General features: G+C 49.0%; 1 protein-coding gene across 2 annotated transcripts in view; it reads left to right on the top strand.

Moving 5' to 3' along the window:
• The window catches only part of MCRS1 (microspherule protein 1), a 700,973-nt gene that overhangs the window by 53,420 nt on the left and 626,283 nt on the right, over positions 1-21,270 (top strand). For both annotated transcript variants that reach the window (XM_069653718.1, XM_069653719.1), the window contains exon 3: positions 13,960-14,101. In XM_069653718.1, coding sequence (XP_069509819.1) covers positions 13,960-14,101 — 142 coding nt within the window. The remainder of the gene's footprint in view (positions 1-13,959; positions 14,102-21,270) is intronic.

The following is a 21,270-nucleotide window of genomic DNA, read 5'->3' as shown; positions in this document are numbered from 1 at the left end:
GTGGGGAAGTCCCCCCAAAGGATGGGGCCTGCAGTTTAGGGCCCCCCTGGGGCAGATGGGTGCCTATCTGCCCCTAGGGAATGGGCACAAAAAAAGAAAAACATATCTTGGTTGGTTTTGGGGGGAGTGACCCCCCCCCCCCACTGGATCACCAGGGATTTTATTTTTATGGATAGTGTTTGTCCCCCCCCCCCCACTCAAAATGGACTTGGGGTCATGTCATGCAGCCCTCCCTGGGGGCAGTTATCTGCTCCCAGGAAGGGGCATCTAACCCCAGGGAGGGCTGAATGAGATGCCCCCCTTGCATTTGGTATGGGGGGGAGAGGAGCACCCCCCTGTACATAACAGTATTCCCTGGCGATTTAGGGTGCCCTTTAACGCTTCCCACCCCCAAAGTGCACGCTGCCATTTTCAATTTTTTTTTTTGTTTACTAAACTTGCCTTGGCGCAGATGGGCAGATTCGTGTGCCAATCTGCTCCCAGGGTGCCCAAACCTTACTGACCCACCCACTGGGGGGCCCGTCGCACATTTTTTGGTTGCCCTCTTCACCCCCCCCACCCCAAATGGAGCATGCAGCCGTACGTAGGAGGCCTAGGGAGGCCTGTGTGATGTGCGGGGGGGGGGAGGGCCACCACAAAATGTCAGACAGGACCCCCTTTGGGTGGGGCAGTAGGTTTTGGGCACCCTGGGGGCAGAATGGCGCACTATTGTGCCCATCTGCGCCAAGGGGAGTTGGGTATATAAACGAAAAAAGTGAAATTGGTAGACGGCATTTTAGGGAGGGCTGTGGGGCACCTCAAAGGGACAGGGAATTTTCTAATGGGATGGGGCGTTGACCCCCCCCACCCGCAATGGAGTGGGTGCCATGTCATGCAGCCCTCCCTGGGACCAGATATCTGCCCTAGGAAGGGACGCCTGAGCCCAGGAGGAGTGCAGGACAGCCCCCCCTTATCTGCCCCCAGGGAGGGCTACATGAGATGTGCGGCCCCTCCAATTGGGGTGGAGGTGGAGAGGTGCACCCCCCTTCACATTAGAAAATTCCCCAGTGGTGCCCCTCATCCCCCGCTAAAGGGCAACCTGCCATTTTGAATTATTTTCGTTGTTCATCAAACTTGCCTTGGCGCAGAGGGGCACATCGGTGTGCCAATCTGGCCCCAGGGTGCCCAAACCTTATTGCCCCACCCACTGGGGGGCCGTCCCACAATTTTTGGGGGCCCTCTCCCGCCCTCACCTCAAATGGGTGGCGGGGACACCTCATGCAGGCCTCCCTGGGCGCCTCCTACAAACGGCTGCGTAACCCCAACTCTTTTCGCACAGCAGGATTTTGACTAATGTCACACCATACAGATTTGGGCCTAGGGTGTCCAAGCCACCAAGGAAAACTCGGAACACCATGCATTTATGAAAAGCGGACACCCGTGGGAATGCACTGAGGTCTGACTTGCGCGAAGCAGCCCAGAATTTATTGGCCACAATCCCCGACAAAGTGTGATGTTTGGGGTGGAAAAACCACAATTTTCACTTTGTCAGGGATTCTGGGTAATAAATTCTGGCCCGCTTCGCGCAGTCAGACCTCTGTGTATTCCCACGGGTGTCTTCTTTTCAGAAATGCATGGTGTTCCGAGTTTTCCTTGGTGGCTTGGACACCCTAGGCCCAAATCTATATGCTGTGCACATTAGTCAAAATCCTGCAACCCTGCTGTGCGAAAAGAGTTGGGGTTACCAGTGTTTTAGGCTTTCCCCTTGGCGCCCAGGTAGGTGCACCCACACATGTGAGGTACCGTTTTCATCGACACACCAGTGGGAACGTGGGACGGTAGGCCACGTGTTGTTGGCGGCGTGTTTTGGTGGGTGAGCCGAGTGAAATGTGCGGAAAATGCGTTTTTCTTTTCACCAGTTTTCAGACTTTGCCGGGGTTTCTGGGTAATATATTCTGGGCCAATTTGCGTAAGTCAGACCTCTGCGGATTCCCAGGGGTCTCCTCTTTTCAGAAATGCATGGGGGTTCCATGTTTTCCTTGGTGGCTTGGACACCCGAGGCCCATATCTGTATGGTGTGCCCGTCCGGAAGAAAATTGAAATTCAGATGTCGGAAAAGACTTGGGGTTAGGGGTGTGTTCGGCTTTCCCCTTGGCGCCCAGGTAGGTGCACCCACACATGTGAGGTACGGGTTTCATCAGGACACGTGTGGGAATGCGGGATGGTATGACATTTGGTGTGTTTGTGTGGTTTTCATAACGTTTTGACCCATTTGCTGGTGCCCTTTGTCACACATCCCTTTCATTTCCCAAATGTGCCCTATATTTAGTCGCTGCTTTAGGCACTATACACTTTTGGAACCTGCTCAAGTCACCTACCCTTGAAAAGGTCTGCCTGTGCTCTTTCAAGAAATGTATGCTTGTTGTTCCTCACCACATTAGTTTTCCTGATTTACACATGCTAAGTAAATCTGTTCAGGCCGTAAGCATAAAACCCCTGTGTACCATGGCTCAGTGTTTGGCTTGTGGTATTGCTTGTTTTGTGAAACACTACAAACAATGTGTGCTTTCCTAACTGCAAGAGTCGTGGGGAGGGGGGTAGCAGAGCATTGCTTTTCTCAAAATTCATAGAAGCCATTGCCTTACCAAGCCAACCATATCCACCACATACCTTTTTTTTCTGTAATTTTCCCGCTTTTTCCCCAATCTATGGCATTTTCCCCTACCTAGTTGTTGCCCGACCTGCGCAAATCACCCCTTCCTAAACTTGGAATTTTGTCTACTTTTCAGAAATGTACGCCTTTCTCTCCTCCAATTCGGCTTTCCTACCCTTTTCTTCCATTCCGTCCATGCATGTCCAATTGGCAAAAATGGCCAAAATCGCCTACCTCTCACAAAACGGTTGATGACCGCATCAAAATAATTTTCTTTCGTTTCCACTCAACCTGTTCTTGAAAGCCAGGATATTGGAGTATCCAGCACAGCAAACCATTTGTTCCTAGCTCTTACAAGGAGAAAAATGACAGGCTTATTTGTACATTATTTTATTGCCATTTTTTCTCTAACCCCCCTCGCCTCCCCTACAGCAAACTAGGATTCCTGGGTGGCGTTCCGACCGCCTACATGTGGGGGGGGGGGGGGGGGGGAAAGGGGCCAAATTTGGCCGAGATATCTCATGTAGCAAAAAAGTTACAAGGCATTGAATGGCGACATACTGAAATCACCAAAAAAGGCCTTGGCACTGGGGGGAAAAACCCATGGCAGTCAAAGAGTTAAATATCAACATTTACTTGAACACATTGATACGCACCAATAGGAGAGGCAGGGGGTAGCAAAAGTGGATACTTTGGTGAATTGGGGATTTGCACAAGTTGGTCATGAGGGGAGGAGGGGATTGAGGTATCATCGTCACGTCTCCCATCACACAGATTTTGAGGGGATGGCGGGCTGTGCCATGGGGAAGGGTACACGTGCAGGTCTGGCAGTACTGTTTTATTTTGTCCATAATATCCACTTGTACGCAATCTTTTAAGGCAGCACAATTGTTCACCAATTCTTCCATGCTGTCCATTTTGATATTTACAGAGTTTCCTTCCTATGTCCTTATGCTGTTGTGGAACGGGTGCCGCTTGTGCTGCCTTGCTTTTCTTTCCAATAGGTTCTTGTACAGAAAAGAAAATGTGTTAGGTGTACATGAAGCAATATATATTATATAATTTACGTTTCACACTACTGTGAGTACCAATGGGGTTAGTATTGTAAGTCATTGCGTCATGAGGGAATTTTTCTTCCAGCTACTGTAAGGTGCTTGCCATTGCTTTGTACACACAAAAACTCTTATGCTTCTGTGCTATTGTATACTGCACCACCTGTGCATTTATCAGACAAACTATATTGTGCATGCTACGTTGCAGTGATGTTCTGGTCTTGGTACTTTCCCGTCCTTACTCTGGCTGTTCGATCTTTGTTCCCTTGCACAGCAGCAGTGAGGTAAGATTGTTCAAGGGAGACGTCACTTCTGTTGTCGGTGCATTCCGTTATGGTGTAGGCCCTATGCCTTTGTGCTGTTTGCTTCAGAAGTACACAGTTTGCAGACCTACTCTATTTCACCTTGCAATTGATGTACATGCTGCTGGTTGCATATGTTCCTTGTGTTTGCTGAATGGTACCACTATGTAAGGGAGCCCCTGCCTTTCTGAGCAAGTTGGATGCCACCTGATGTCCGCGACCAGGCGCTTACTCCAAGACTGCTGTGCGCATTAACATGTATGTTGTACAGTACATCTTCAAAAAGTAAGGGTATCCTGCTAAAAACCTATGCAATTCACTGAAAAAACATTGCTGAAGGAACATTATGCTTCAGTTGCACTATAAAAACCTATGAAATTCACTGACAAAAAACATTGTTAAAAGGACGATATGTTTCAGTTGCCCTAAGAAAAACCTTTCAAATTCAGTGCAACAAGTACTTCAAAGGAACATTACACTTATTTTGCACTAATAACAACCTATCCATATTATGTGCATAAAGAGGTCTGTGAAACCCTCTACCGGTACGAACACGGCCCATTAACATGTTCTTGGGTGGATGGCCCCCAGGAGGATCTCAACCATGCTTTAGCTCCCTATTATTTCCATGGAAAAGAAATGTCCATACACATCACTCTTTGTCCCACCCATAGGTAGTCCAGCACTGAAATGGTAGGCAATTCTCCTCTGAACAGGAGTACCAACAGCAACCCCAGACACGTGTTTCGGCCTAGTCGGGCCTCATCACTGAGGTGGAGTTGTGCCTCTCTAAGCACAGTGAGCAAGGGGGTCCACGTATGGATTGTCCTGGTAACTTAGGGTGAGAACCCAAAGTACCCAAAACTTGCATGAAGAGGTCTGGGAACCCCTCTACCGGTACGAACACGGCCCATTGACCTGTTCTTGGGTGGATGGCCCCCAGGAAGATCTCAACTATGCTTTAGCTCACTATGCTTTCCACAGAAAAGACATTTCCATACACATCAGTCTTTGTCCCACCCATAGGTAGTCCAGCACTGAAATGGTAGGCAATTCTCCTCTGAACAGGAGTACCAACAGCAACCCCAGGCACATGTTTCGGCCTAGTCGGGCCTCATCAGTGACGTGGAGCTGTGCCTCTCTAAGCACAGTGAGCAAGGGGGTCCACCGTCTGGATTGTCCTGGTAACTTAGGGTGAAAACCCAAAGTACCCAATATTTGCATAAAGAGGTCGGGAAACTTGCTCACTGTTCTCAGAGAGGCATAGCTCCACCTCACTAATGATGCCCAACAAGGCTGAAACCAGTGCTTAATTTGTAAAAAAAATAAGTGCCAGTGCCCAAAAAATATTGGCCCCACAATGCCGGGCGCGGCGCCGTCTGCAGTGCGGGTGCGGCGTCGCCCTCAGCATGGGCGTAGCACCGCCCTCAGCGTGAGCACGCCGACCACGCCAGTTCAGTGCTAGACCTACCTAGATTGGCCCACCACCAGCCCATCACACTGCTGCTGCTCCATGTGACATGTTTGGCGCTGCAGGAGCTGCTGGCACAGGCTAGTAGTAAATACGCAACTAAGACATGCTCCTCCTGTAACTGCGCCTCAATGCCCCCGGGCTGTGTGAGCGCTTTAAAAATGCAAATAAATAAAAAAGCATTCTGTTTCAGTCACTGTTACACTGTATTTGTCTCTACCCTTTCTGCCCCATCTGACAGTCTGTTAAAGTACACCAAGTATTACTAATCGGTTACCTCCAGGAAGAGCACCCTGCCCTCAGCCTGTTCTTCAGTCACCTCATCCAGGTGTTTTGTGTAATCAATTTACTCTCAAGCCCTTATCAGTCATCACATCTCATAAATGCATCCCCCTTCACCCTTCCTTCAAGCAGGAGCATGGTGTTGTATAACTTGGAAAAAGTCATTTCTGCAAGACATTGTTGTGAAATCAAGGGCCTGTGCTACTTCTGCTTTAGGGCCTCTTTCCACCTTAACACATATTAAAAAACGAAATATGTTTTGCCACCCAATATTCAGGAGCCAGAGGAGAATGCGTGTTCAGATATCTCCTTCCCACTGACATGTTCTTGACATACTTCACTAAACTGCGGGGTGTAACAGACACCCACCTCCCTATCTGAGGATTCCTATCTGAGGATTGCATGTGCTCTCATTCGGAGCACATGCTCGGAGCGTATTGTACCCAAGTTAAGGGACCACATCTGGTGTATAAACCACACATCAGGATAGAAAACATGCTCTGGAATTATGTACAAAAATGACAGCAAAAGACGGTTGAGAATTATGCACGAATGTTCAACTAGAGTTGTATTTATGACGACAGATTAGTGGGCATGTGCACCATGTTTATCCCTGTCTAGCTTCCATGTGTGTATCTATAAGCCTGAAATGGCATTTCAGAAGTCCGTCTTTGTATGGGCTTTTCTCGCGAAGTGCAGCCGGTTCGGTTTCGGCCCAATACATGCACCGTTCCGGGTCCCCTCGCTGAAGTCCGTTTGTGAACTAATGAGCCGATAACATTAAAAGGAAGAACGGAAACACCCAGGCAAAAATTCACAGTTCATGTTTCCTTTAGATGAATGCTATCCAGGGTCGGACTGGGGCATACAATCTCGAGGAGATGGGCTTGGCACCAATGAAAAAGTGGCCAGAGTTGTAAACGACAATTCATTCCTTTTGTGACAGACACTAGTGGGACCACGCTGCCACCCATGCCCCGCCCGGTCCAGGGCTTTGCCCTGCCTTGCCTCAATCACTTAGGCTACCTTCCATGGGGCCACCACGGCCATGCTGAGCCTGATGATGACAAAAATAGGGGTGCGGCGCAGAGGCCCCACAGAAGGTAGGATTTTAAAAGAAAAAACGTATATTTGGGTGGCTGTGGCCCATCACTTTTGAAGTGATGGGCCACAGCCACCACTCAAAATAAGTTATTTCTTTTAAAACCTACCTTCCGTGGGGCGGGGCCCCGACCACCGGCCCCGCGGAAGGTCAGGTTTTCAAATAAAAAAGTTAAAAACATACTTTTGGGCACAATCCATGGGCCCGGCCGTCTGCGGCAGAGTCATCCGACTAAGTCTGCGGCAGCCGGCAGCCCCTGGTCACACAAATTGGCCTGGGCCTGGCACAGACTGCAGTCAGCAGCACACTGTACACAGGTCACACAGACAGAAGCCTGGGCGCGGACGGGCCCCTGGTGGGGTTCTGACTCCTGGGCAGTCAGGACACCACCAGGGGACCTTGCTGCCGCCCAGGCCCCGGCCTGGGCCTTCCTTGCCTGATCACTTGACTGTGACAGCATCAGGTTGCACCGCATGCAACAACAAGTGACTACCTGCTTTGCCGGCTTGGACTTGGTCTCCTGTCGGGGCCTCAGGGTGGGGGGCGGGCGGTTGCGCACACTGGCACCCGCACAAATGAAAAGGCAGGCAGAGGGGGCCCCAGGAAGCAACTAGGCTGCACCACGCAGTGCAGCAGGGCAGGCTCTCTCTCTCACAAGTCAGGACCGACGACGCCACGCCTCGACACCTTCTCTTCACAGTAACTCGTGAAATGAAGGTGGCGCTGCGCTGCATCCTGTGGCAACAACAACACGTCACCATATAATTTAATTGGTTCAGAAGAACAGCCAATGAAAACTGCACATTCTGTGTTACTATACAGAATGTATCAAATACTGCATAGTAACAACAGAATGGTAGTTTTCATTGGCTGTTTATAACAGTTTGTTGTTCATTGCTATTGCTGGCCCCTCCCAGGCCCAGCCAGCCATGGCCTGCAACCTGCAAGCACGAGAGAGATCGAGATCAGAATGACAAATCCCAATGATTTATAATCGAAGCAAAGTGAAGTGGAAGAACAAACAAAGCAATTGCACGTGTGCTGACCCGGCATGAGTTCCGGTGCCCAAAAAAGAGTGCCGGTGTTGGGCACCGGCAAACACCCCCACAAATTAAGCACTGGCTGAAACGCATGTATGGGGTTGGGGTTGCTGTTGGTACTCTTGTTCAGAGGAGAATTGCCTAGCATTTCGGTGCTGGACTGCTCCTGGGCAGGACAAAGACTGATATGCAGGGATATTTCTCCTCTGCGAAAGGGACAGTGAGCTGAAGACTTGGTTGAGACTCTCCCGGGGGCCATCCACTCAAGAACAGGTCAATGGGCTGCGTTCGTGCTTTTAGAGAGACTCCCAGAACCCCCTTTGTTTTGCCTATCCATATTATGGTTACAAGTAAAACCAAAAAACCCCATAAATTAGCCAGTTATGGTAACCTAAGCAACCATAAATCGTGTCACCACTGTGCACTGCTAAGGCTAACACCCATGACATCAAACAAGACATCACTATTCAAACTTATTGTGACAATATCTGTATACATTCATGAAATGTATTGTATCAGTATGTCCTCACTTCCACATCTATAAATACAGATGCTATATCAGAAGCAGCCATGGAAACTGACAAAGTGCTTGGTGCATTTTCAATATATAGAAATAGATTCTCTACTCATATCTAAAAGTGCAAGTCCATCATTCTAAGCAGCAATTCTAATACATAATTGCAATACCTTATAGATGTAATAAAACTACACAATCAATTTTCTTAAGTCCAAATGTATATCTTTTGGTTTCATCTAGACCATTATCCAAGTACCAATATCTCTGAAAAATACAGATTAAAGTCTGCAAAAACGCATACATTTCAGAGTCTATGTTGAGGCCTTGCGGTCTAAGGGTATCAAATTTAAAGATTAGAGATGCTTCCAATTGCCTCAATTTGAGTTCTCTATTGCCAAGTCTCTTGCGTTGCGGTATATGAGCTAGGCCCAAAAATGACATATCTTTAATGTTACCGTTATGCTTCTCTAGAAAATGACCAGTGAGGGGATATGTTAATCCCCGTTTTTAATCGCTCTATAATGCTGTAAGTCAACGTAATGCAGATCACATGTACATGTAATTACATATACCACATACTTGGTTAAACATGTGATCTTATGTTTGTATTTCCATTGCAAACCATTTGAGCTGACAAAAGGTGTCTTCGATACAAAATTACACATTTTACAACTAGCACACTTTCGGAAACCAACATTTTGTTCATCAGTAGGAAACTTGTAAGTAGTGGCAGAATTAGTTATTACCATACTTGGTGATCACATAGTTTTAAGGGTTGGTGCTTTCCGATATGTTATACTAGGTGTTTCATCTAGTACTTTCGGTAAGAAGTAATTTCCAATGCTTGCTCATAATTGATTTTATTTCTCTCATTCGATGATTGAAACCAGTGATAAACCTGATTTTTGTCAATTTTGGATTTATTTTTGGTCATAAAAAGGTTCTGTCTGATAATTTTTCCGCTTTATTGAAACACCCTGCTACCGTGTTTTTCGTGTAGCATTCTAATACATCTCTGACTGATATGTCTTGCTTCAGTCTTATAGTCTGAGTTACTGCTGCAGGCCTGTTTTGCTTGCAAAATTTCTCCATAAGGAATTGAATGTTTTAGAGCTTTAGGATGGTGGCTCTTGGCATGGAGAGTTGAATTGGAACAAGTGGTCTTCGTAAAAAGCTTGGAAATAAGAGTATTATTTTCAATCAGAAATTCTACATCTAAGAAAACCAGTTCTTGTCTACTACAGATAGATGTCAGTTCCAGATTGAGTGTATTATTATTTAAGATATTGACATACTCATTCAATTCTAATTCTGTACCGTCCCAAATGATGAATAAATCGTCTATGAAAAGACAATTATATGTTTGGTCAAATGTTCCAATTCTTCTGTCCACGCTACCCGAGTCTCCCACCATCTCATAAATAAGTTGACGTAGGTTGGAGCCATATATATGTATTTTTTTTGTTCAGCCAATTCTTATACTTCGAATTGTGTAGTCTGCTTTGTTATTACTACTATATTGTGCCTCCAGAGGTTGCTTTTCCAAATCTTCTTTATTTATTGTCCCGTACCATTTTATTTATTTTTTGCTTTTTTTTTAGGGCTGCCCGAATATCTTTTCATTTGATTAGAATTTTGCACTTTTTGGAAGGAAAAAACCACAGGTTAAATACAAATGAAAACGGCTCAAAAAGATATACCTTAAAGCATATAGCTCTAATCCTAATGCAGAAGCATTAAAAGTTTCATTAATACAATCTTAATATATAAACCAACTTTTTAGACCTTTTCACCCCGAGTTGACTATCCATTGAGGGGTTCACATATGGAGGCATTTTAACATCAGTTGCTGACTGCCCCCTCACGGGTACATTTTGCCCCTCCTTCTGTAGCCACCAACCCAAAACTAAATAGTTTTTATATAGTTCACAGTACTTTTTCTGGGTGCTGTTGAATAGGAACATGTTAACTAAGACATTCCCGCTAGGTCTCCCAGTGATTAGCAAACTTTTGCAATCCACCTGCTAGTATGTTTGTCCATTCTGCATAATTCTGATATCTGATATGTCATTTTAGTACTGTTGGGGGTAAGATGCCAAGGGCGTGGGTAATTCATTGCTGAATCTCCAAGCACCAAACATACACTGGTTTACATTTCCAGAAAAGATCATGTGTAATCTCCATTAGGGTGTACAAATGCAAAAAATGATAAGGGATGCTATCCTTTTTCCAGATGCTTAACAGTAGTAGTGGTCTAGAGCTGAGACATACACTTCCTAATTAAGTTGATACACAAACAGAGGGACAGGACATACTAACAATATGGATATTTCCAGCATGAACATTCATTTAGTGAGAGTTTAATCATGTACATATGTTCATATACATTTGGGAGCAGGGAAAAGGACGCAGGGCTAGCAAAATCTGTCAGCCCGCTCACATTGACGAGGACACTTTATGGTTACAGGGTTTTTGTTATGCCTACTTTCATTTCACTTTTCCTGGTTTTGTTTGTTTTTAAGTACCTTCTCCCTTCAGGTCAGTCAGTGTGTTCTCCATCCATAATGATTTCCAATACCTTTCCTGGGTGCATCCCACATGCATAAGCACTTGAGCTAGCCCCTTTGGAGGACACTTTGTCATTATTGCTCATGGTACATGATGGCAATTCTTTTGTCATTGTGTTATATTCTCCCCTCCGCTGAGAACATCCTAAATAGCATCCATCCCAGTCAGGGACTCTGTTCACAGCATCACTCGCCTGAAATCGATCTGCTGCTTTACATTTCTTTTCACCTTCTACTTCCAGACGCTATTGGTTCAGTCCTCGTTTCCTGCTTCCTTGGAGCCATCATGCTGCCACCTACTGCCAGATCCCTGCCACTGCAGGGCAGAACCTTCCAACTAATACACAGCATGGCATCACACAAGAAACTACTGATCTGAAGTTTTACCCCCTAGGGCGTAGGTAACCTATTCCTATCTGCTCACCAGTTAAAAAGGAAACCTGCGTTTTCAGTGTAATAAATGACATTGAGGTTGCCCTGCGACTGGGTATATCACACTGGGTTGTCAATCTGGTATTATACTAGAGTTTGACAAACTGGGAATCGATCGGGAAAACCATTAAAATAGCCGGATTTTGCAAACTGAATACACTAGTACAATACAGATTAAAAATGTGCTTAAGTTTTCAAACTGGGAATTGTGAAATAGCATGTACACACCAAAAAGTGTGTAACACTGAACTACACTATGCAGGGAATGAGCCAACTCTATATATTCTGAGCACCAGTAAACGGTAATTGTTTATATTCTGGTACTGCTCACATTTGGAAAATACAAAGATGCTCATAATGGCACTACACTGCGATTCTGCCGATAGAATAAACCGCAGGATTGCAAAACTAGGAATATACTGGTATAATATAAACTGGAAATTTAATAGGGTTATCAGACAGTCTTTTCAGAATTGGTGTTTTGTTTTTCTGGGATCATCAAATTAGAAATATTCTGGGACTGTTCTAGCTAGAAATATACAGCGGTTATCGAACTGATAATTTAGAAGCATTGTCAAAATAAGAATACATTGGGGTTTGCTAAAATGGTAGTAGTGTTTTATGGTCAAACTAGGACTATATGAGGATTGTGAAAACTGTTCGTCAAACTAGGAATGTACTCAAATGTTGTGAACTGTCAGTAGACTGGGGTTGTCAAACGTAGAATGCAATGAGGGAAATCGATTAAATGGAATACTGTGATTGTTGAACTGGCTTTTACTTGAGTTCCTCAATAGGGATCATGCTGTTTCTCGAATTTGGCCTCTACTGGGTTAAACTGAGAATGAACTGGATTTGTCAGGCGGTTGAGTCTGACACTATGTTTATGGCATGCTGCTGGCTGTAGCACTAGTGCAATGAGCAGACTGGCAGAGTTTGCTGCTGGTGCAGTGAGAGTATTAGGGCTAGCGGTATTACCACATAAGGGCTTGGTCCTGGCGTTAATACTAGGGCACACATTTTTGTACTGAGGTTAAAATTAGCCATAATTGGTAGTCGCTGTACCTCGATTAGCAATTCAGTTGCATTTGACTGATTTGTGCTGCCATGAAGACAATAGTGTTATGGGTCTCTTGAGGGCCGGTGCAGTGTCTACATTTTGTTGTGCTGTAAGGACAACTGCTAACCAACAAATTGGTATCCTTTGTGCTAGTGCTATCATGCTTTGAAAATGTTAACATGGTGACAATTTGAAAACCAGGTCCGTTTTATGGGGTAGTTCAGAGTTGGTTGGTAATGGTAAAGTCAGTGGTATTTGAAAAATACTGCTTATTTTACCATCCGCCAAGTTCAGTGTTTGATCAAATAGAACCACCGGACTCGTATATGGATACTGGTGGCAGCATTTTAGGTGGACTTTCTGCTGAAAATCCACCTATTTTTGCTTTCACCTCAGAGGAGAATGAGGTAAAAATTCCAGATTGGTCCCAATTTATTTTCTTAAGGGAGGGGTAGATGTTTCCCTTTAAGACGGTGACATTTTCTCTTTACAAAGGACCCTGGTATGGAGGTGAACAGGTAGGCCTCTCTCCGAATGGCCCCTTTTGTGCCTAGAACACTGTACAGTACTTGTATGCATCATTAGTGTTGATCATTCCCACCTTATGGAAGGGGAAATGCCTGAAACAAAAGTTTAAACAAAACCTTTTAGTATCCCAGAGGCAGAGTTGGTATTTCTGAAATAACTCTGGTGGTGTTCCAGAAACACCATCTCCGCCTGCAGTAAACTCTGAATTAGTCAGATTTTCAGAAATGCCACTGGCAGAGGTGTTCACCAACTCTGAATACCCCCCAATCATTTCACTTGCACTGCTTTTAGTGCACACCTGGTCACTGCTTCAGCAGTCCAGTAGGCATTGGGTCCTTGTCCTGAGTCTTTAAGAGATGCAGTAAGCCAAGAACAAGTTCCGATAGGAATTGTGCTGTCCAAAGGCCCATTCTGGACGGCTTGCTGTGCTGTTCACTTGCATGCTGGCTAGGGTTTTCTGGGCCTTGCAGTCAGACCCACCCAAGCTAGCATACAAAACAGCAGACACTGCCTAGTTGGCAGAATCTTTATCAAGCTGTCTTCTGTAGGCTTTAATGTGGTGGCCCATCCAGGCCCTAAACACTGCAGGGAGCCGGATGCAGACCTTGCCACTTTGTACGTTATTTCAAGGACCCTCTAAAACCTAAATCATCCTGAAGAACGATAACACATTTCTAATCTCCAATATCTAACGGAAGATAATTCCAGTGTGTAATGGATTGTTAGAGAAGATCATGCCACTTAAGCAATGGCTTTGGAGAGCTTCACTCACTGGTCAGGTGTGGCAGTGCCACTGTTGCCCCTGTCACAGAGGTCATGGTGTCTTCATTTGCATGGCTATTGAAATTTACCGTGGAAACCAGCATGTACTTCTCTATGTATTAAAAACCAAAGCCCCCAATTGGGTATGAGTGTGCAGTGAGTGCTCTGTGCATTGAGTTGTACTAAAGAATACGTTTCTTTTTTTTGCCCAGCGGATATTCATGCAATGCTGGACTCTGGGCTTATGGCATCTGGCACGGATGGCAGGTCTGAGGATGAGGAGTACCTTGCGGGGCAGCAGAGGAGCATGCTGATGTCTTCTGGTGTGATCCCAAAGCGGAGAAGTTCTTCCAGGTAACCCTATGCCCCAGGTGCAGACAGACAATGTCTGCCGGGGTTTCTCGTTTATCACCCTCTGTTCCTGTTCTTTGTTCTCTTGTTCAGTCTGCTCTTTAGGTGAGATCTTGAGGTTTTGTGCATTTTTCCAAATGATAATAAATAAATGCATCTTTCAGCACAGATAAGTGTAATTCTCAAATTGTATTAAACGGCTTGGTCAGAGGCTGTACTAACCAGGGCTTAAACAACATATAGCCATTTTCAAAGCCATTGGGGCCAGGTGCTTTATTGTGAGGCAAGGCATCTATTGCCTTTGCCACCTCAGCGGTGGTAATTGGGGAACCCAACAACTCCCTATCGTGGCTCGATAGCTGGGGTACACTCGCCTTTCGTAAAGCTGCTACTTGCCGCTCAGGATCTACAGAGGCCGCCTTTACTAGCCGTTTGTAAAATTTTTCTCCAGCATGGGGTCTGGCATGGATTCACATGCTCATGAATATTCCCCGTCGTCAGGCTGGGAATCCTCGGTAAAGAAAAAATCAGTATCAGTTTCGTTTCTGATCTGTCTTTCGTAGTAGTAACCAATCACTGATCTCTGCGTCATACTGACCACAGCCAATGACTGCCCTCTACTTAAGCCCCGCCTCTGGCAGCCATCTTCAGATTTTTACCGCACGTTCAAGTGTTGGGAGTCCTCGTGCTTAGCTCTTGAGCTTTTACTGCGTGTTTCGCGCTTTTTTGAGGTGAATTTTCACATTTTTTTCGGTTAATCGAGCCTCAAGCTCCACCGTTTCTACTCCCGTTAACGGCTACCCGTTGCGGGATTTTCCTACGCCCCTCAAGGGTGAAGATTTCGTCGAATCAACTTCTTGGAGGATTCCAGAAGATTTGCGGCCTACTTCGAGATGGCCCAGGATGCGAGTTCGTCACCCGGTCCCAAGCTGTTTCGCAGCTGCCCTGGATGCGGGCTGCAGAATGTGTTTAAGGAAGACGAACATTCGCAATGCCTCTACTGTCTTCAAGGGGACAAGACTCATGTAGAGAAGGACTGCCAGTTCTGCAAGAACTTGTCGGAGTGGACCATGAGGGACCGTCAATCCTGTCTCGCAAGCTGGTTGGAGAAGGGCCCGACGGGTGAGAAGAAGAAGAAAGGGTCCGAGCGGGCTTCTAAGTCCTGTGCGGGCGCCCCGGCGACGGGGGCCCAACACCAGGCCAAGCGCCGCGAGTCCGCTGGCTCCGGGAGCGCCGAAAGGTTGGGCTCTTCGGTCGCCAGGCAGGGCGCACCTTCCCCGGCACCGTCAACCACGAGCCAACGCTCCGGTTCGGGGAAGAGTAAGTCCGAGACCCCGGGTAAGCTTCGGGAGAAGCCCCGTCCGATCTCGGAAGAGGGCGAGCGAGGTGTCGCCCCTCCCCCGAAGGAGAGGGCCCGGGACGCACCTAAGGTGGTCAAGGCCCCTACCCAGCAGGCGAAGGCCTCTATCGAGGCTATCGTGGCGACTCTGGCCAAGCCGGCAGAGACACCGCCAGCGGAGACCGCCTCCGGGACTAGAGTTTCCCTGCCGCCAAGGAGGGAATCCTCTTTTCAACCCATCATCGTGGCCGCCATGATGGAAGAAGCGAGGGGGGGCACGAAGCCTTCCTCGAGCTCGGAGTCAGCCTCCGAGGAGGAACTGACCGAGGCCGTGAAGAACCTCGACGTCCAATTCGAGAAGGTTCGATCCCATCAGGAAGATCCTCAGGAGATAACAGAGGAAGACGACGATGGTGAGGAAGAGCGGCCTTCCCTTCCGGCGCAGCCGGATCCTAGGCCTCAGGATGGCTCGGCGGCCATTTTGTCAACGAGATAAGGACGAGATTCCCACGGCCCAGGCCGGAGGACCCGCAACCTGGCCCGTCGGGAAGTCCTCAGAACAAACGACGGAGGACCCAACCCTCTCCTCCGCTCGCCCCCGTAAGGCCTGCAGTTCCCTCCTCATCCTCCCACGAGTCGGGAGATGACGGTGCGTTTGGCTCGACGACGGGTTCTGAGGGCGACGATGACGGAACAGGTCTCCCGTCTCCCGTCGCACGGGCCTCGCCGCCCGACGAGATTGGCTCATTCCACGCCATGATCACCAGGGCGTCTGAATTGTTCCATCTCTGCCCGGAGGAGCAGAGAAAGGAAGGTTTCCTCTATCAGCGCCAGGAGGCCAAGAGGAAGACGTCATCGCGGTGCCCCTAATCGATGACATCTGGGAGGAGGAGGGCCTGTCGGTTCTCAAGAACCCCTCCACGGCACCAGCCAAACGGGACCGGTACGAGAAGAAGTACCGGGTCCCCGAAACCGCTCCCCTGTGCCTCAGGGCCCAGCCAACGCCAGACTCGGTCGTCTCGGCGGCGGCGAAGAAGAAAGCGGCGGGGTCAGGAGCCTAGACGTCGAATTCCCCGCCGGACTGCGAGGGAAAGAAGTTGGACGCCATGGGGCGGCGGGTCATTTCGTCGGCAGCGACGACGATCAAAGCAGCCAAAGCCCTGGCGATCATTGCCCATTACGACAGGGAGCTCTGGTTTAAGCTGGCCCCCATATTGGACTTCCTGCCAGACGACAAGAGGACCGAGACCCTAGAAATTCTGCAAGAGGGCGAGGTGGCGTCGGACCACGCCATAACGGTGGCAACCGATATTGCCGATAGCGGGTTCCGCCAGCTGGGCAACGGTGTTTGCCTACGACGACGGGGTTGGCTCCGGGCGACCGACTTCCGTCAGGACATCCAGACCAGGGTGTTGGAAATGCCGTTCGACGGCAGCAACTTGTTCGGGAAGGCGGTGGATGAATCCCTCCAAGCCATAAAAACGGACACGGAGACGGCCCGCGCCCTGGGAGCCCTTCAGCAACGACGGGCCTTTTCGGAGCTCCGGAGGCAGACAAGGTGCCTCCAAGGGATCCAGCTGTGGCTCGTCCTACCGCCAGGCGGCACGCTCCTCGTCTCAGGAGGCCTACAGGGGTCGCGGCAAGAAGGGAGCATCTCACCACGGTCGGCAAGGTAGCCAGGGCGGCAAGGCCACCACCTCCAAGCAGGACTGAACCGGCCGTGGTCTCAGGCCCCCACCGAAGCACCCCGGTGGGAGGCCGGCTGACGAACTTCGTCGGCGCGTGGAAGTCCATCTCCACCGACCGTTGGGTGCTGGATACCCTGGCAAGAGGACACTCTTATCGAATTCCTGAAGAAGTGCCCTCACGTTCCACCTGTGGCCAGGAAGGAGAATCACGTCCCGCAACTGCTGTTGGAAGTACGGGCGATGTTCAGGAAAGACGCCATCGAGCTTGTCCCGAAGAGGCTCCGGGGCTCCGGGGTATACTCGAGGTACTTCCTCGTCAGGAAGAAGACGGGCGGCTGGCGCCCCATCCTGGACCTTCGTCGTCTGAACAAATACATCAGATCACAGAAGTTCAGGATGGTCACCCTCCAGCACGTACTGGGACAGCTGGAGGAAGGCGACTTTCTATCGTCGTTGGACCTGGAGGATGCATACTTCCACGTTCCCATCCTCAAAAGTCACCGAAAGTTCCTCAGGTTCGTCGTCCAGGGACGCCACTACCAATTCAGAGCACTGCCGTTCGGATTGAAGTCGGCCCCCAGGGTCTTTACCAAGTGCCTAGCACCAGTGGCGGCGTGGCTGCGCCTGCAGGGGATTCACGTCTACCCCTACCTGCACGACTGGCTCATCCGCTCAAGGACGAGGGAACTCGCCGTCGAACACACTGCGAGGACCGTCCAGCTACTCACAGACCTGGGATTCGCCATAAACTACCCAAAGTCCCACCTGGTGCCGTCGCAGTGGCCCTGTTTCTGGGAGCGAAGCTCGATACAGTGAGCCGCACAGTGAGCCGCACAACCACGTGGGGTGGCAAAAGGCTCAACATTAAGCAATACAACATTAAGCATCTCTTACCTCCTCACCAGGCTCACCTTAAGCGAACAGGTTGCGCAGCACTGCTTGGCTGACCCTGGACTCCTCCCTGGAATCCCGATCGACGCAGTAGAATCTCCGTGAAGGTGTGCGTCGACCTCCACGTAGCAGCCCTGCAGATGTCCAGCAGGGGCACACCAGATAAGAACGCTGTAGTAGCAGCGATCGCTCTGGTCGAATGGGCTCTCGGACGGCCTGGCAGCGGTCGGTTAGCCAACCGGTGACAGTGCATGATGCAGCCGGAGAGCCATCTGGAAATAGAAGACTTCGAGAGAGCCTTCCCTTGATTCACAGGTCCAAAGTTCACGAACAGCTGTGATGTCCTCCGGAAACTCTTTGTGCGGTCCACGTAGAACTTCAGCACTCTAGCCACATCCAGCGAGTGCAAAGTCCTCTCGGCCGGCGACGAAGGCGACGGGAAGAAAACAGGTAACACCAAGGGCTCGTTAAGATGGAAGTCCGACGGCACCTTGGGCATAAAGGAGGGGTGCGTCCTAAGCACCACCCTCGAGGCATGGAAAGTCAAGTACGGTGCTTTGCAGGATAAGGCCTAGATCTCTCCCACTCGTCGTGCGGAGGTAATGGCCACCAGGAATGCAGTCTTCCACGACACAAACTTCATCGGTGCGGAGTGCATCGGCTCGAATGGGGGCCCCATGAGCCTGGTCAGCACCACGTTAAATTCCCACGCCGGGGCCATCACCAGCGGGAACTGCCGGAACAGTCCTTTCATAAACTCTTTTACCAGTCGATGGGACCACAGGGACGTCCGTCCTGTGGTTCTGGTATATCTGGAGATCGCCGCCAGATGAATCTTAATGGAGGCATGGGCTAGCCCAGCCTTTGCCAGTGATAGCAGGTACGCAAGCACTTGAGGGGCCGTAATCCGTAGAGGGTTGATCTTCTGTGCTCGGCACCAGATAGAGAACCTCTTCCACTTATGACCGTAGCATTTGAGAGTCGAGGACGCCCTGGCCTTTGCAAGAACCTCTCTGCAATCGGCCGGTATATCGTAGCCTCCAAACTCTAGTGCTGCAGGAGCCAAGCCTGCAGGTTCAGTGACGCCGGGTCGTGGTGGAAGATGACGCCTCCTTCTCTGGAGAGAAGGTCCGCGTCCGCCGACAGCTTGATGGGAGGGGACGTTGACAAGTCCAGAAGGTCCGGGAACCAGATCTGCCTCGGCCACGCCGGTGCGACGAGGATCATCCTGCACCGGGACCTCTTGAGCTGGTTGATGAGTCGAAGCAGCAACGGCAACGGAGGGAACGCATACAGGTATAGTCCGTCCCAGGGAAATGAGAACGCATCGCCCATGCTTCTCGGCTGGGGAAACCTGCTGGCGAACCTCTTGCACTTCGAGTTCGTCGCTGTCGCGAACAGGTCGATTTGGGGTCTGCCCCATCGTCGGAAGAGTTGATCCACCTGATCCTGGCGCAGTTCCCACTCGTGACACGCGCGCAGCTCCCTGCTGAGCGAGTCGGCGATGGTGTTGCTTTCTCCTGCCAGGTGGAAGGGAACCAGGAACATCCCCTGGGCGACCGCCCAGTGCCACAGATCCTGTGCCTCCTTGGATAGGGCTGGGGATCTGGTGCCTCCCTGCTTCCGTATGTAAAACATCGTCGTGGTGTTGTCCGTGAAGATCCGCACCACCTTGCCCTTGAGCGACGGGAGGAACGATTTGAGAGCCCAGAACACGGCTCGGAGTTCCAGGACGTTGATGTGCAGGAGCCTCTCCTCCGGGAGCCAGAGGCCTCTTGCGTGGAGATCTCTGGTGTGGGCGCCCAAACCTTCAAGGGTTTGTACTGCATGTACTGCTATTTATTCTTATATTCATGAGCATGTGAATCCATGCCAGACCCCATGCTGGAGAAGGAACAAGTTACTTACCTGTAACTGTTTTTCTCCAGCATGGGTCTGGCATGGATTCACATGCAAACCCTCCCACCTACCCCTCTGCGGCTCTTCACTTGGTCATACTGCCACTTCACGTGCTACCAAATCTGAAGATGGCTGCCAGAGGCGGGGATTAGGTAGAGGGCAGTCATTGGCTGTGGTCAGTATGACGCAGAGATCAGTGATTGGTTACTACTACGAAAGACAGATCAGAAACGAAACTGATACTGATTTTTTCTTTACCGAGGATTCCCAGCCTGACGACGGGGAATATTCATGAGCATGTGAATCCATGCCAGACCCATGCTGGAGAACAACAGTTACAGGTAAGTAACTTGTTCCCTCTATACTATTCATTTTGCCCTTAGTACCTGCATCATGCTTTAATTCTAAAATATAATCCCTACCTTTTTGTATGTGCAATTTAGCTGCCAGGAATTAGTTGTACAAAACAAAAACAACAAAAAGTTGTATTTCCTTATGTAATGTGACTGTTTTGCTTGTATTAATAATTGAGCTGATCGGTCTGGTAAGAGCTCCTCCTCCACCTCCTCCTTCACGTCCTCCAAAATAATTAATGAATAAAAGAAATCTACCTCACCTTTGACACAAGGCAAACCCTCCTCTCGCCAGCAGTCCCTGCAAAGCTCCCAACCAGTCAGGCAGAGCGATCTTGGCATCAACGGGCGTTGGAGCGATGCATCCATCCTCCAGTGAACCTTTCTGTCTGACTGCTCAGGTGCCCCTCATTTTAAGCCATCCGCAAATGCTTGATCGCATTTTCCAGAACTTTCTGGCTTTCGAAGTCCCTACCCGTTGACCATTCTCATGGGCCGGAGTGACCAATGGCATCCCCAAGAGGCAAAACTCTTCTCTTTCTCAAGGAAGCAGCAAAAACTACTACTCTTTGGCTTTAGAAAATTCCATAACAACGTTATGAGGTACCAGCCGGCACCGGCTCATTCTAGCCTATGCGTGCATCGTCTCTCCAACATGTCCTTGGAGCAATGCAAAATAACATAAGCAATAGGCAGCACTGAAAACATTTTACCAGTGGAATAATATGAGAAGAGTTTGCATCAAGTGCAGCTTCCTGAGTCTTTAAGAGATGCAGTAAGCCAAGAACAAGTTCCCATAGGAATTGTGCTGTCCAAAGGCCCATTCTGGACGGCTTGCTGTGCTGTTCACTTGCATGCTGGCTAGGGTTTTCTGGGCCTTGCAGTCAGACCCACCCAAGCTAGCATACAAAACAGCAGACACTGCCTAGTTGGCAGAATCATTATCAAGCTGTCTTCTGTAGGCTTTAATGTGGTTACCCATCCAGGCCCTAAACACTGCAG

Source organism: Ambystoma mexicanum, chromosome 3q (genome assembly GCF_040938575.1).
Source record: "Ambystoma mexicanum isolate Mex_15411 chromosome 3q, UKY_AmexF1_1, whole genome shotgun sequence".
NCBI lineage: Eukaryota > Metazoa > Chordata > Amphibia > Caudata > Ambystomatidae > Ambystoma > Ambystoma mexicanum.
Note: the sequence above shows the minus strand (reverse complement) of the source record. Positions and strands in the feature narration are given on the sequence as shown.